This window comes from Limanda limanda, chromosome 10 (assembly GCF_963576545.1).
Source record: "Limanda limanda chromosome 10, fLimLim1.1, whole genome shotgun sequence".
In the NCBI taxonomy this organism is placed as follows: Eukaryota; Metazoa; Chordata; class Actinopteri; order Pleuronectiformes; family Pleuronectidae; genus Limanda; species Limanda limanda.
In genome coordinates this window covers 11,728,083-11,744,198 of record NC_083645.1, presented here as the reverse complement: position 1 = coordinate 11,744,198, position 16,116 = coordinate 11,728,083, and the positions used below count along the sequence as shown (strand labels likewise).

General features: G+C 44.2%; 1 protein-coding gene across 1 annotated transcript; it reads right to left on the bottom strand.

Annotated features, from left to right (window-relative positions):
- Positions 1-2,238: 2,238 nt before the first annotated feature.
- On the bottom strand, positions 2,239-12,359 carry neurl1b (neuralized E3 ubiquitin protein ligase 1B). The gene is made up of 6 exons (XM_061079710.1): positions 12,133-12,359; positions 7,422-7,660; positions 7,005-7,338; positions 4,913-5,656; positions 3,979-4,104; positions 2,239-3,112 (listed from the first exon to the last, which is right to left on the bottom strand). The coding sequence occupies exons 1-6, from the start codon at positions 12,161-12,163 to the stop codon at positions 2,865-2,867; spliced, it is 1,722 nt and encodes a 573-aa protein (XP_060935693.1). The 5' UTR covers positions 12,164-12,359; the 3' UTR covers positions 2,239-2,864.
- Positions 12,360-16,116: the final 3,757 nt, after the last annotated feature.

The window sequence follows — 16,116 nt, the reverse complement described above, 5'->3', positions numbered from 1 at the left end:
AATCTAGGCACGTTTATGGGAATATTATTTATGAGTGTGTGGAAACTTGGTGCAGATCCAAGTAAAAATCCTGAATCTAAATATGGTTCCACGAGGGGACTGTTGGGCCTCAATGGAGGTTGCATCATTATTTCAAGGTAAATGTCTCCTGCTACTCCAAAGGAATGAGTCTCTCAATAACTGTGAAATTTCATTTTGCACAAACACTGTGACTGTGTGATATGTTCGTACAAATTCAACTTGTGACAAACCCTTACCTTACAGCTGAGGCGTCACCACGGAGGATCTCGGGCAGACACTGGCTGTTTGTTATGGCTATCTGCCCGATCAGTGCCTTTAGCGATATCCTAGGAGCAGACAGGGAGCTGTTATTTACTACCTGGGTGGAGACGCTGGCGAAATGAGAGAAAACAGGCCGAGGAGAAATGGATCTTAATATTAGCCATATAAAATATCTTTGAGTGACATGTCGTGATAAAGGCTGCTGCCGGCTGCAAAGCCAACCAAGCACAGAGAGGATACCAGTGTTTATGAATATTTTTTAAGTATAAAGCTGCATCATAACAAAAAGTGGAAAATGTTCAGAAGCCTCAATAATGCTGTATCAATGATACTATTCACAATATTTTCTATGATATTTTACATTTTATATCACTTAAATTAAGATAGCTGTCTGTAGTGGTGATGTTATGGCATCAAATAAATCATTAAAAACTCTCCAGGAAAATGAGCACAAACCCCAGTGTGATAAAAACCAGTGGTGGAAAGTAGCTAAGTAGAAATACTTCGTTACTGTACTTAAGTAGATGTTTCACATATCTGTACTTTACTTGAGTACTGATTTTCCTGACGACTTTTCACTTTTACTCGCTACATTTGAACACAAATTTCTGTACTTTCTACTTCGTATATTCTCAAAACTTGCTCGTTACTTGAGCAGCCATTCCCAAACTTAAGAATGCCGCAGCCCAATTTGAAAACTGAATTTGGGCGGCCCACCCACGCCTTTAATCACAACTATATGATCCACACACAGGATCATATATAGCAGAAATAATTGTATATGAACGCAGGCTTATCCAGTGCAAATCCAATAACATCCACATTCATTTTGTATAACAGAGCATAACAAGGATATCCGGGAGAAGACAAACACATTTGAGGCGTAACCAAATGTACTTAAGGCGTTTTTAAATTGATATCATATTTTGTGTGCCTAGAACTTGTTTCCCTTTGCTGAGTTATCATAAGGGGCATTGTGTATCATACCTGCTACTGATGAAAGTTCATGTTTAGTGTTATTTACAGAATTATTTAGCGGTTATACTTTGGTCTATTAGTGTTCTTAGGTAGACGCAAGAGGCACTTGTTTATTCTGTTGTGTTGATTCTTTGTTGTCCCTAGAAGTTCAGATGCACTAGTCCTAGTTTGAACCTCAGCATCTGGGGTTCCAAATTTGTAAAGTTTTACATTATATGTATATTGTTGTTATAATTTTTCATTCAGTGGAAATAAATCCTGAAGAGAACAATTTGGGGTTGTTTTGTGTCTGTACACACTGCTCTGTGTGTCCTGCACCAGATGGGATAAAAGCAGAGGACAAATTTCCCTCAATTGCATGAGTCTGTCTGTGCATGTTTGTGCATGTGTGTGGGATAAATAAAAATGTATCTTATCTTATCTTATCTTATCTTATCTTATCTTATATGACTACTATAAAAAGCACTTTGCATTTTTAATTTTGGTACTTGTACTTTTACTTTTGATACTTAAGTACATTTAAACACCAGATACTTTTGATACTTAAGTACATTTATGAGCTACCTTAAGACTTTTACTCAAGTCATTTTCTGACGGGTGACTTTTACTTTTATCGGAGTCAATTTCAGGTAGGATATCTGTACTTTTACTCAAGTATGGCGTTCAAGTACTTTATACACCACTGATAAAAACTGAGAGAAAACAGCTTTGACATTTGCTTTGACTAGTTTATGACATGTACTGCAGCCAGCCACCAGGTGGCGACTGTGACCATTTGGCTTCACCTTCAAGTAGCAGTCATGTCTCGTAGTAGTAGTTGTAGTAATGGAAGTATTATTATTAATAATAACAGTATCGTTGTTATCATTATTAGTATAGATAACTAGCTTGCTGGCTTGTATTCACATTTTCAAACATGAACCTTCAGAGCTGAGGACTGTATCAGTCTTATAATTATTATTGAAAGTATTGACACACTTTTTAAATCACACATATTCCACATTTATTAGTCTCTCAAGGTGCAAAAACCAGATTCTTCATTTTATTCGTTCCAAACACACGTCTCTTCAAGTCACTCACATTCAGCTGCATCCTTCCACTTACTATTCACCCTTTTTTGCATAAAGTCTTTATCTGTGCGCCTCTCTCACCACACCATCACGGTACTGTACATTGAAATATGGCTACGGTTGTTAGCATTATTATTGGACACACAATGTGACAAAATCTAAGGCACTAGAGTTCTTAGACTACGGTCCGCATACTCTGCTGAAGCACACATATATCTGGGGCAATGTGGGGTTAGGAGAAAAATGTTCACAGCTCAGCAAATACATGGAAAATACAAAATAGGAGCACATGGTTCATCTTTTACTCTTAGAAGCTCCAAAATATAGAAGCTCGTTTGCAGTCTATGTGTCACGATGAGCTTTATCACAGTTCTGCGTTATGAAGATCCTGGTCTACTTCCAGATATGATTGACCCATACAGACTACATGGATATATAGGCACAGTTAGGTCCTGGGTCAGTTCTGTGTCCGAAAAAAGCCTGAGAAGGAGAAACAGGTGGTGTCCAGTGACAGCTGTCTGAGCATCTGGCCCATCACGGCCGGTAAGTCTTGATTACATCTTTGATGGGCCTCCTGCATATGGGGCAGCACGCGTTGATCTGTCTCTTTAGCTTCAGCCCGCAGTCGTTGCACAGACACATGTGACCGCAGGTGTAGATGACGGTGTCCACATCCTGGTCGAAGCAGATGCTGCACTCGCCGTTTTTCCCAGCAGAGGGCAGGTCTGAGGCAGTGAGAGTGGGGGAGACGGGAGGGCTGAGAGGGGAACTCGGAGCAGTCACTGCAGGAGGAGAGAGAGAAAGAAATGTGGGTCTTAAAACCGAGAGCCACAGATATATATGTGCACAGATAAGTCCTTTTCATGCAGTTGCTATGAGAAAAATGTGACAGTTTCAGATATTCTTTTGTTTTTTACATACGTTATTCCTTATTCTCTATCTTTCTGTGTGGTGGGGCGTGATTTATGTCTGTATACGATTTTTAAATATGTAATTTATTTTTATGGATTTAACAAAAGAAGTATGCACAGGGGATACAACTAGCGACTGCAATAACTGATTGGTTTTTCTCAGTTATAGTTGTTATTGATCCATGTCACATCATAAAAAAAGTCGAAAACATCAATCACAAGTTTCTAGAGCCCAATGTGTCGTAACATCTTTTTGAAATTATCACATTTAAGAAGGTTGAACAACATATTTCTTGTTTCGTTTCTTTAAGAAGCTAATAAAATGACTAATTCATAATCAAATAACATTTTTAATTTCTTTTAAATTACTTATTAATCATTGCTGCTGTTCAAGTTCAAACTGCTATACTGTTTTAAAGAAAAGCAGTGAATTTCCACATTTTATAGGCTTATACAAGAGAATCTTTGTTTTGCTTCTCTAAGAAACAAAAGGCTGTTTATCAATAGCCGCACATAAATGTTCTGTTGACTCATCCTCACAGCTCTAGAATAAATCAAATCAAAATCCGACATGATCAAAGATATCTGCTGTTGCTCGTTCAAAATTTAGACAAAAACTCTTTTCCCATGAACAGAATCCCACAGTTCCTCCCAATTAGAGCCTCCCTGCTGTGGCCCTGTGTGTGTTTCCATAAAAATTGAAGCAGCACGCATGCTGTCAACATTCAGGAACGTACCCAGAGAGGATTCAGAGGCAGAGGAGGATCTGTTGACGCTGAACGCCAGGTCTGAGTCACTGTCATCTGGACTGCTGCTCTGAGAAGTGCTGGGGGACGCGGAGGGAGGACTGGACTGCAGAGTTCCTGTGGCACAAACATGAATACATATCAATGAACCCCCACACGTAAAAAGCAGCGTCCACACAATGTGTTTGATTAACTGGAGTCATTTTAACACAATGTGTCCTTGACTAGTTGGAATGTAACGCTGTCGAGTACAAGGCGTTACGCTGATTAGATCTGCATATTTATGATTTTCTTTCCGCCGGCTCTGTTTGAGGATGATGATGTTGTTGGATCAGAGAGCAGTGAGAATAGGATGTGAGCTGCTGGGAGTTTATGTGGGAGTAGTGGGAGTAGCACAGCTAGGTCACAGCTCAAAGCTGAACAGACACATGCAGACCAAAACTACTCAGATGCATTCCTTTAGTCTGGGAAAAAATACATTTCAGGAGCTGCTGAGACTCCGGAGCAGAATGAATGTGTGTCCTTTATAAGCATTTATGATGTTAGCTTTGAAGCATTTAGCATTTACAATTTTATTATTTATACAATTTGAATTTCCCACAATGCAACTCAACGACTTACAGTTCAGGCACAGTCACACATACATGAGTGTAGCAGTGGGGAAACTTTGCATTCCGTTCACTTCCAATCGAGATTGCGAGGAAACAAATCAAGCATTTGCTTTCTGTGGCGAAACAAACTCAAGTGTAGTTCATCTTTTGTGAACTTTGATCCCAACATTCCTCTGCATTCATGACTGTGCCCTTCTGCCACTAACAGCCAAGTGAAAAACCAGTCTTATCTAATCAAAATAATTACACAAAATCAGTTTTAGTTGTTGATATCACCGGGATGTGTACATCATTTTCTAACACGCTTATCTTACCAAGTATCCTGAGTCTGTTGACAGCGCCGTGCAGAGTGAAAAAGACCCAGAGGACCTGAGAGGAGTCCACACACATCAGCCGGCCCCGTCCCACTCCGTTCACGCCGTGGTGCACCTCTCCGCTGGGCAGCAGGCTGAAGCTGAGCACGTCTCCAGAGCAAGGCATGGGAAAGTCCCGGTGCACCACCCAGTACTCTTTACGGTCCAGCAGAACCTCGGGGTCCGCAGGCAGGTCCCCGGCGTGCAGACTGGCCGGGTCGCAGGAGGTTAAACCAAACAACAGCGCCCCGAAGTAGGGCAGGCCCAGGTGGCCGACCTCCACGTACAAAGTCTCACCCACGTGCAGCGGCCGGTCGCTGAACACCAGAGTCCGACTGCTGTCCAGAAAGTGGATGCAGGCTGCCGAGCGGTCGGCAGAGAGTATCACGTCCGAGCCGCGGACGGGGTGAAAGTGCAAGTCATTGTCCAGCGGGGACGGGAGGCCCCTGACCACCCGCGGGACGCTGAATCCAGTGGAGGCAGATGAGGACGGCGTGATGGAGGAGGAGGAGGTGGATGAGCAGCAGGGGATGAGCTGAGCGTAGTTATTGAGCTGGAGGTTGGCCATCTTGGCAGCCGCGGTCTGGTTGTTCTCCAGCTGATTGTTGCTGTAATTGGCCGAGTCGTGGTTACTCTGGGGCAGATAGGCGCTCAGGCGGGCCGCGCTCAGGCAGCTGGAGCCAACGCTCTCAGCAAACGTGCTTTCTGTGGCGGAGAAGATTGACAAAGTACGTGACTTGGACAACACATCATATGACCTGTCACAAGCGAGACTCTTTTCTTGAGTAATTGATTATTCGTCTGTAAACATGTCTGATGTGGCCAGAGGTATTCAGTTTATTCTCACAGCAGACAAAGAGAAAAAGGCTTTTGTGTGTTGATCTAATCGTGATGTTTGTTGTGGAGGTTTAGAGAACGAAAAAACTGAGTCTGCTGTTTATTCCACATTCACCAATTTATTTACCGCATCATTTCTTCTCCCTTCTGCCCTGACATGATTCTCCAAACTCATGCAGACACATTCATAAAGCAGGTTATAAGGCTCTCACTGTGATATAAACAAATCAGGGGCTAATAGCCCCCCCACTACCGTCGCCACCAAAGCTCTGGGATCTGCCGTCATGACCAAACATGGTCATATCTGCTGACCCACTGAACATAAACACACCCTGTGAGTACGAGAGGCAATTGGGGGACAGAGGGAGGTGGAAGAGAAGGGAGGCGAAGAGAGAGAGCGGGACAAAGCGCGGGAAAGAGACGGCGAGAGTTTTACAAAGAGAAGCACGGAGGCTGAACTTGTTGGATGACATCTGCTGCGTGAAGCTGCTGCTGCATGTCAGTCAATAGGAGAAGGGACAGGTCTGGTATTTCGACTCACTAGAGTCACAGAGTATTTCTACCTTCTCCCTCTATATTGACCTGTGCTGCCTTAGAGCTTTGAGGTACAGCTGCTCTCTCATCCCTCAGCAAGCCACTTCAATTAGCTGTCAATGTGTTTGCTGACGGACAGTGGGCGAGAGACGGGGTCCTTGCTGGACAGGTTGGCAGGGTGTCGCAGGGCCGTAGTACAAAGACTAACAACGCCTGAAGTCAAATTAGAGTCTCAAATCGAACTCACCCCAATAGGCATGTGTTTGGATTACGGAAGTATAAGTAAGGAATCTATAGGCGAGGGACAAGATGTAGCAAGAAGCCTTCTGTTCCCTTTTCTAGTTTGACCGCTCACGTTTGAGTAGGGTCTGGTTGCCCACAGTTAAAAAATGTATGTTGAGGGCAAAAAGACGGAACACACAAATTGGGATTCGAACCAGGAACCTTCTTTGCTGTAAGGCGACAGTGCTCATGATAGAAATACAGATCACACTGAATCCGTAATTATATCGTGGAATATTTTTGATTATTCTAGATGTATTGTGTAAAGGGCATTTTTTAAAGAGGTCACTTATGAAACATCTTCCTCTCACTTCCCTTTTCTATATGAATCATCTGCTCAGCTGCAGTCATGACAAAAGTTTTTTTATAGTTTCCATAAGGTGAGTAAACAGGATCTTACCGAGCAACGTGACCTCCTGGGTGATGCCGTAGATATCTATGATGGCCCAGAGTGGACAGCCAATGCTGAGCCCGCAGTGGAAGAGGATGGGCTCTCCGTCATTCATGCTGTAGAAAACTCTTCCATGGCGATCGGCCCAGAAAGCCAGCACATTGTCCTTCAAGGCCAGTCTCTCTGGCAGAGCTTTGGCCCAGTAGCCGGGCCTGGTCACCAGGTCCGGGCAGGCGTACTTTGGGATGTCAGTGGCGACCAGTTCCCTCGGGTCCAGACTGGTGAATCCGAAGCGTAGGGCTCCGCTCCAGCCCGTGTGCACACCGCTCAGACGAAGACGCACCTAAATGAAGATCAATGATATGAATACGCTTCTATTCTATTATTAAAGCACCTTTAAAAAACAGATGGACAGCTAAAACAAACCTTCTCATAGAGGTGCACGGGTCGATGGCTGAACGTGATGCCGTTACAGAAGCTGTTCTTGCGAGTGGCTCGGCGGAGCTGCCCGTCCAGCCGGATGTTCTTGCCTTTGGCGTGAGGGTGAAACCGGGGCGACTCCACATTGATGCTGACCGGGGGAGCAGACGTCCTCCTCTCCACACCAGTGTTGGGAAGGGTGTAGTACTGCCTGCTGGCCACTGGGCGGGGATGCAGAGTCGCATCTGCTGGTGCAAACAGAGAGAGAAGAGAGAAACTCATCAATGCCTTGATCAAGTAAATAAGAGGCCAACGTGAAGAGCAGCGCTGTTTATGTCAGAGGTGGAGGGATCGCTCAAATACATTATGTAAATAAAAGTACCAATACAGCAATGACAAAAAAATAATCCAAAACAAGTTAAACTCATCTATGTGTAATCCTACTTATTGAAAAAGTATCCTTAATAAAAAGCAGTTAAAAAATGAAAGTAAAAGTACTGGTTGGAGATTGTACTGTACGTTAAATCATTAGATAATACCAAAGCATGAGGGTGTAGGCAGCATGTTTCTGTTTCAGCAGCTGGAGGTGGAGCTGCTCCAAAACACTTATCCACACTTTTAATAAAGAGAGACCAGATAAATCGGAGGGAGTGTCAGATGATTAATGGCCTAAAAGAGAAACAAACATGTTTTCAGTCTTCACACTCTAATCTTCTTCATCTCTGATTTGGGACAAGATATTGGATCATTTGAACCTTTCACCGAAATGAAAACATGTGAGAGGTTTGGAGGCAAAAATAACTGTTTTGCTGGATCTATTATTAAGTCATAGATATCTGAAATGTCAGGCTGAATCGGACCGCTGTTTGTGAGTATGAATGTTGTGTAATCTTTTACAATGTGCTGCATTTTGAAAACATGTTGCATTATCCATTGTGTCAAAGACTTTATTTAGTTGGTTCACTTTCCAACACTGTGTGAGTCATCAGACAAGGTAAAAATAGTAATGCTATTAGTGATATCAAAAAAAAGGCAAACACATCCACGCACACACACACAATGACTCGCTTGCAAGTGGCCCATGGCAGTTGGTTTAGAGGGCAGAGGCCAGTTATGTAAAGGAGACCACAGTCTCACACATTTCCTTTCCCACACTGACACTATGAAGCCTCTCTGTTCCTCCCGAAAAGCACATTAAATAGTCCCTTTTAGGATGTAACCCACATGAACTGTATGAAAAAGCAACTGTCCCAAATCAGTCCTCTAACCACGACCTTACGGGAAGTTTAAATCACGGAAATGAGACGAGGTTATTATTATTATTATATTTATATGACTGCGAAATACGAAAAAAGACATGTTTGTCTTAGGTAAAATCGGATTGAGCAAAGCTTATATTAGTAGTGTCACAGGAGAGAGAAAACATAACACGCACAGAAAAACACAACAGGAAGTCAAAAACAGACGAGATAGGCCTCGGTCTTATTTATGGGCTACACACCCCCCTGACCTAAAGCATAAACAAACCCTGAATGGCCCTTTTCATCCGTCCACAGTTATCTTCAGAAGTGGAGAATGAATCACACAGTGCCCTCGTCAGCCTAGAGATGCCCAAATAATAAAAGGGCCTAATCTTTTGATCTTCACAGGAGATAATGTTCTACTTGGGCAAAAGAATGTCTTGAGGAGCATCGCAAAAACGAATTAGCGAGGATCAGAAATCAAATCGGACAAAGCAACTTAAATCAGACTTGTTGGGGTTGAATATTAAATAAAGCTAAAGCTGCAGCCGGGTGTTTATGGTATAAGACGGGAGGCCGCGTTTCTCCTCTCCTCAGGGGCTGATTAAACTGTGAGCTGCCGTAAATACAATAACTCAGTGAAATTGACCACAGTACATTTCCTAAAAGAGACATTATCACTGATTATATTCTAAACTATGGAGCAGCAGCAGGAACATCTGCAACATCTCAAAAGATGAGTGGGCGCCCGCCTCTCCTTTCTGCAGAGGGGAAGTCCACAGGCTTTAAGCTCACCTACCACTGGGACAGTGATGTAGAGTGAGTCAGAGGTCAAAGGACCAACAGTGATGACAGATAGAGACACTTGCCATTATGAGCTGAAAGGCAGAGCACAATGGTTCATGAAGCGAGGGACAGATCACAGCTTGGCCAATGTTTGCCCAAATTTGGGCCGACAGTTTGTCACTGTTACGTCTGAGTTTCCGATTGGCTGAAAAATAAAAATAATCCTCAGAAAAGTTCTTCGTTGGAATTAAATATCCGTCTGTTTCGAAAGTATTTTCAAGAATCCTCAAAGAATTTTCTGTTCATCGCCAAAGAGTAGGGTTTTATGAATGGACGGTCACTTCATTGGCCTTGTGCACGTGGTAGGACCGACCGTCGCACATTCAAACGTAGCTCTACACTATTTCATGTTGTGATCTACAGGTGGCAGTAATTAAGTAAACGCAGCGGTACACCATCAAAACCGAAGAAGAAGAAGAAGAAGAAGAAGAAGAAGAAAAAGAAGAAGAAGAAGAAGAAGAAGAAGAAGAAGAAGAAGAAGAAGAAGAAGAAGAAGAAGAAGAAGAAGAAGAAGAAGAAGAAGAAGAAGAAGAAGAAGAAGAAAAGAAGAAGAAGACAACGACGACCACAGCTGGGAAGTAAATATGAATGTTAACACGCAGCTTACAAAATGTAAAAAAAAATCTGTTGCGCAAATGTTTTCTGAATATTTTTGTCAGACTGTAATGATGCACCCGAAGCGTTTCGGCGAACACTGAAGTCTTTGTGTTGGAAAACATTTCTACATCTCTAAATCTTTCTACATTTATGTAACTTTGTGTTCTATTTTCAAATAAAAATGTACTTTCATTTTCTGTTGCATAAAAAAAAGAAATACAAGATGGTACAAGTCTGATGCTTAGGTCTGTGAGTCGAATACACAAGAGGTACAAATGGGGTAAGGTCAAGAACGGGAGAAATGTCAGTGATACCCGATGGTCCCTGGATAGTCGGGACCACCAGCATCATGAGAAACGACACAGCGACTGGTCCTGTCAGCTGATCGGAAATGTGGTTACGTGCAAAGTTCAGCTGAAGCTCGGGGGCTGCTCCTGTCAAAAAGCAAATATGCACATTTACACTGCTTTTCTGCTGGAGCCCATGGGTTTCAATCACTTTGGGATATAAACAGTCGAGTGAGGGAATGGTGTCTCCCTGTAGTGCTGCTAATGAAGGGAAAAGCACAAATACATGCAATCATAAGACTGCACAAGACACAGCGCTGTGCCAAGGAGCAGCTTCTCAAGATGCAAAACTGATTTTGTGCATTCCTCGCATGGATCTTTGACCACAAGATGATCAGGCTTGTTCTCCCCTCGTATCTCTAGGCGGCATGTGGTCACCGCATCATGCTGTAAGTCATCCCCTGCCGAGGACATTGGAGGGTCTTAAGGACATTTCAGGGTCTGTTTAGTCACATCTTTGTTTGCGAGTTGCGAACATGAGTCTCCTGGTAAGAATGTCTCAGTGACATCACTTGAAACCCGGTGTAATGACTTCTTCATGGCACATAGGCGTCCAGCTTTAACCCATAAAAACACACTTTACTGTGCCCATCTCTTCTAGAGAACCATAAAACACAGATACTCATTTAAGCTCATGTTAATGGAAACCATACAGGGCGGGTAATGGGATCCGGGCTGCTTCTGCTCCTCTGTGACTAACTGGTCTCGGTCCAAACCCTGTGTCAGCTGGCTCCGGTGGCAGTAACCACATCATTTAGCCGCCGATTGGGTCTGTTGGGGGCGTGGGAGTGTGACAAACATTAGATCAGAGTGATGAGAGGGAGCTGATTGTCAAGTAACGTACTTTAGGTGGAATGGGAAAGCGTTTTCAGAGAGCTCTTCTACAGCTTTATGCAAAAGCTGGGGGCGACAATCGAGTCACATGCAGGAGTAATTCTCACTCTAAGTCGTGATTTAGATAAAACACCATTGATGCTGCAAATAACTACATGATATCATAACGCAATATGGTCCTTTTTGTGTTGGTTCTGTTTTTAATAAAGATTTCAGTGTTTTGTATTTATATTATTCAATTTGATCATACACCCTCTTGTTTCTTTTGTTTTGGGACATGTGTGGTGTTATCAATAAAGTCCTCTATCCATCTATGAAATGAAAAATGTCACATATGACACAAAACAGACATAACAATTATTTCTGTCAAAATAAAAGCCAGATTTATGGTGGGGGGGGTAAGTGCACATCATAAGAAAACAGAAAAAAAACAAGGAGGCAGCAAAGTGCAGCACATTAGTGACACAGAAGGACACAAAACAGAAATTGAGGAGATGATATGAAGTCGTTCGGAAAATGGACATTAGTCGGAGATGGATTGGACTTTAAAAGCGTAAAGGATAATATTCGGATTAAAGGATGTTTACTGAAGATTGCTCCAGTTAATTATTAGAAACATTTCTTGATGATGCTTTCAGCTGATCATTAATATATATATTTTTTCAATTTACTATAAAGTTGCATGACTGATATAGGTTTCACAAGTGACAGGTGAGAGGTGAGATTCTCCGGGAGCGCGTTCTGTGCCGGACTCGCTCCCTGAGAAGCGTGGCTCCCCCGCGATGGGAACGCGCGCTCCCCAGCTCCATGCGTGTGCGTGTGCGTGCATCCACAGCAATAAACAGGTCTCACCTATCAGGGGTTTAGGTGTCGCGTTCCCCATGGTGTCCAGGAATCCCTCGCACCGGCTCACAAGTTAATTCGGATTGCGGAGTCCCTCTGTCCATCCGTGTGGACCCGGGTCTGCTGGGTGTGTGTGCGAGCCTGGATCCGGTTCGGTGTGAGGATCAGCGGGTTGTGCCGTGTCTCCTCGCCGAAGCATTGGACAGGATCCTCTCCGTCCGTCTCCTTAATGTCAAACCCCCCCCGAGCCGCAGCGACAGGCAGCAGCCCCCTCCTTTCCCTTCGCAGGCTCCCCTCTGCACGACGTTAAAGACACAGTGAGCAGAGATCCCCCCCCTCCACCACCTCCACCACCACCACCTATACCTCCTCCAAAAGCATCCCACTGTCTCCGAATAATTCTTTTAATAATTCACTCAGAGCCTGTGATCAGTTTGCAGCCGGGGACAAAAACATCCAGAGTGCGCTCATAAAGGAAGTCTGTCAGTGTCCATTTGCATATAGAGAGGGGGGGTCGAGCCAGAGAGCTTGGTGCACAACTTTGATAACACCATGATGATTTCAGCATCCTCGTCTGACAGACCTTTTCCCTCTTTGATTGATTTAAAAACTGACCTGATACCCCGAGATAAGAGACTTCCCAAGATTATTGATTACTCCTCATGCGGTCAGAGGGTTTAAAGCACGGATCCATACTGGAACACAGAGCCATCACATACAGGGAGGTGATGGTCTTTAAATAAATCACGTATTCACACATTTGATAATAGTCCAAGCGCCGTGTGAGGAAATCCCCTCTTCTCTTTCACCCCACCCTGTCCTCTGCCCTCCCGTAGCCTTGACTGCATGGGCTCCTCTCAAGCTGCTTCCTGTCTTCTGGACCACAGCGCTCTCTGAGGAGCCGTGGCCTGCAAGGCTTGGAGGAATCAGACCATTAGAGAAGGGAGTGCCTGCACAGCGGATCTCCCATAGTTGGAGAGTTAGACAGGGCCCGGAGCAGCGTTGCCAGATGGGAAATGTTGAAGTATTGTAGCAGAAGCTTAAAATTATCGTATTTTCAGGGAAATTATAGTACGTGACCAGAGGAGGGATGGGAAGCTTGATACAGATGTTTCAAAGCTGTGTCCAAATTCCCGAAGCGCATGTTGTTTTGAAAGCCTTCCGCGAAATGTGGTTCAAAACAATCATGTCACATGGGTTTCATGTGATTAAGCATTTGCTGTCGTCATGCTTGTGAGTCATGTCACGCTAATCATCACGAGCATGATTGGCTGGAAAGACGTCATGTGACAAGGGATGTGTAAATACATATGTGATCCATAATTGACTATCCAGATTACAACTAACAATACTAAGTGTCACAAAATGATCAAATTGTCGTACAACAGGGATATTTTGATCATTATTGATCGTACAGAGGGCAAATTTATCGTACAAATGCGATAATTTTTGTACATCTTGCAGCACTGGCCTGGAGTGTTACACATCATCAACTGCGTGTCCAACATCCTGCTCAGAGCCTGAGTGCAGAGACCTGGAAAAGCAGGTATTCTTCCTTGCTGCTTGGATTGTGACTAACTGGAATGCATATGACAGAGTTGGAGGATCATTTCCCAGGCTCGTGCATTCAGCTTTACTACGCTATGAGGATCCATATCAAGTGCTCCTGGGCTTCCGCAGCCGCCAACAAGATCATGTATGATCTGCTTAGCTCCAATTCAGTATATCAGGGCAAATCAGTCTCGTGAGAATCGCCGATTGGGTGAAGGCGGGCTGGGACTAAATATAACCCAGAGACAAAAGCATTTGTTTCTACCTCCTCAATGCTGTTTGTTTTTGCAGGATATGGTGACTACTTATGTGAGCACCGGCTGAATGGTGTTTGGGGTGAGGAGAAGGCAGAAGTGAAATTCCCCCCCACGCCCTAACCGCTGCCACAGAAAGAAAGAGCTGCCACGGCAAAGGGGATTAACACAGGAAGTGAATATGAGGCTGCGATGGAGGCTGCAATCAAGCCTTCCCTGTAAACACAGCCGAGCTGCCGTAACAAGTGTAGCTTCCCCTGGTGCTTGCCTTACTGCCTGAGCACAGACTATGGTGTGCTGATGACAGAATAATGAGCACTCGGCTGATTTTATTCCCGAAGGCACGGAACTGTAGTTTCAGGAGTATTTCCACGAAGACACTTTCTGCAGAAACATTCAACATCACAGAGGGATGTCCAAGGAATCATTTTTTTCGATTTGCTTCCCGGGTAAGATGACATCATCAATGGAGCTGGAGTCAGCAGCCGGTTGCATCGAGTTTACGTTCAAAACGAAGACTTCCTAGAAAGTGTGCTAAAGTAATTAGTACTTTATATTTCCTTCGCTTGATCTGTAAAACATCTGAGATTTGAAAACAAGAAGTTGAAGTTTTCGTTCGGGTTCCAACAAGACTCCAGAGAATCACAGCCCTCGGCCAAGAAATAATCCAGCACAGCGCCGCTAACAAATCCTTCTTACACAGTTTTTCATCTGAATGGAACAAACAAGCTGGCTTGGCTGTAAGCTAAGCTAACCAGCTGCTGACTGTAGATTCAAATATTTACAGCACAGTCATGAGAGTGTTATCGGTTTTCTTATCTAGCCTTGGGGCGAAAAAAGGGAATAAGCCCCAAATGTCCAACTGTTTATTTAAGATTACAGCCATATGCTGTCGACTCATACATAACATACACATACTATAGCACTTAAAGATGAACGGCAGAGCGTCTTTGTGACTTTGCTTTTATTTGCTTATTTAACCGTTTTCAGACATGAACGCTGGAAAATGTCCCGAAAATTGCGTTGAGACATTTTGCCGCGTTTGAGTTCGGGAATATTCAGGTGAAGGGTGGCACATTGACACCGGCACTTTCCAAGTTGATATCTTTGTCCGTGTCTTCTACAGTGAATCTTGCTGTATTACTATGTCCGATGTCGGAAGCCTCTGACTGGGATATTTGCGTTCTTATATGCCACCTAGGGTTAATTTAAGGAAAATGCCAGGACTTCGGTACATGTTTGAAAGCATCTAAGATGCAGTGAGGCCTCTGCGGACAGGGGAATGGTACATTAGTTTAGACAGCGTGTCAGCGGTCAACATCATACTCAGCCAAAAACCCTAAAGTACAACTCGGCATCGCCCTCGGCCCTGACCTCTGGACGCTGCTAACACAGATATCCAGCGTGAGTGTGACGGCTCTGACAGCGAGTCCCCTCTTGAAGCTGGTGTGGAGCCCGACTGAGGGAGTGGCTCTGACCACTCATTTACAAACAGAATGAGGACACGAGTTGGCAAAACTTCAGTGTACATTCTTCACTACTACTGCACTAGATGGCCACACAGCCTGGCAAGTGCTTGAGATTTTTGTTGCGATTAGTCAGTGGGATGTGTGAATAGCGATCGGTCCGGGGTTCTGCGGTTTGCATACACAAAAACCAGGTGAGGGGCATAGAGTGCAGCACTGTACAAAAAGCTGCATCTATTTTCATTTAATTGGATGCAAACAGGAATGCGAACATGAACCATAATGTATACGGTCCGCCATCTGCAAGCATGTGTGATGCAGCGATCTCACAGGGTCTGCACAGCAAACCCGAGTTCTTTCCAGAGGAACGAGGGCAGACTTTGCCTGGTTTGCTCCAGGAAAGTTGGCCGGCTGCAGTGTGACTGCTGCCACGCAGAGCAGCGCAGTGACTGCTCCTTGGACAGCAAAGTGTTACATTTGCAGTATTTTAATTCCCCTTTAAAGACTCAAAGGCAGAAGAGGAGAAATGCTCAGCAGATGGCCGTTTGGGAGGGTTTGTGTGCGGTGGTCTCAGTATCAGGGGAGGGCTCCTGTCCAAACCCCACTGATCTAATGGATGAAGTGAGTCATACCCACCTTCGATGGGAACACAACCATCTCCATCAAACGCACATGGGCCAGCACAATGAGCCACATTCATATACAACAAAGTTTTCCCGGTC

Bases quoted from the DNA above. Each gene is read 5' to 3' on its own strand.
- neurl1b (XM_061079710.1), bottom strand. From the start codon at position 12,163: ATGGGGAACGCGACACCTAAACCCCTGATAG. The intron at 7,661-12,132 runs GTGAGACCTGTT...TTGCACCAGCAG, and splicing joins GACACCTAAACCCCTGATAG to ATGCGACTCTGCATCCCCGC. The intron at 7,339-7,421 runs GTTTGTTTTAGC...ATCTTCATTTAG, and splicing joins CCGTGCACCTCTATGAGAAG to GTGCGTCTTCGTCTGAGCGG.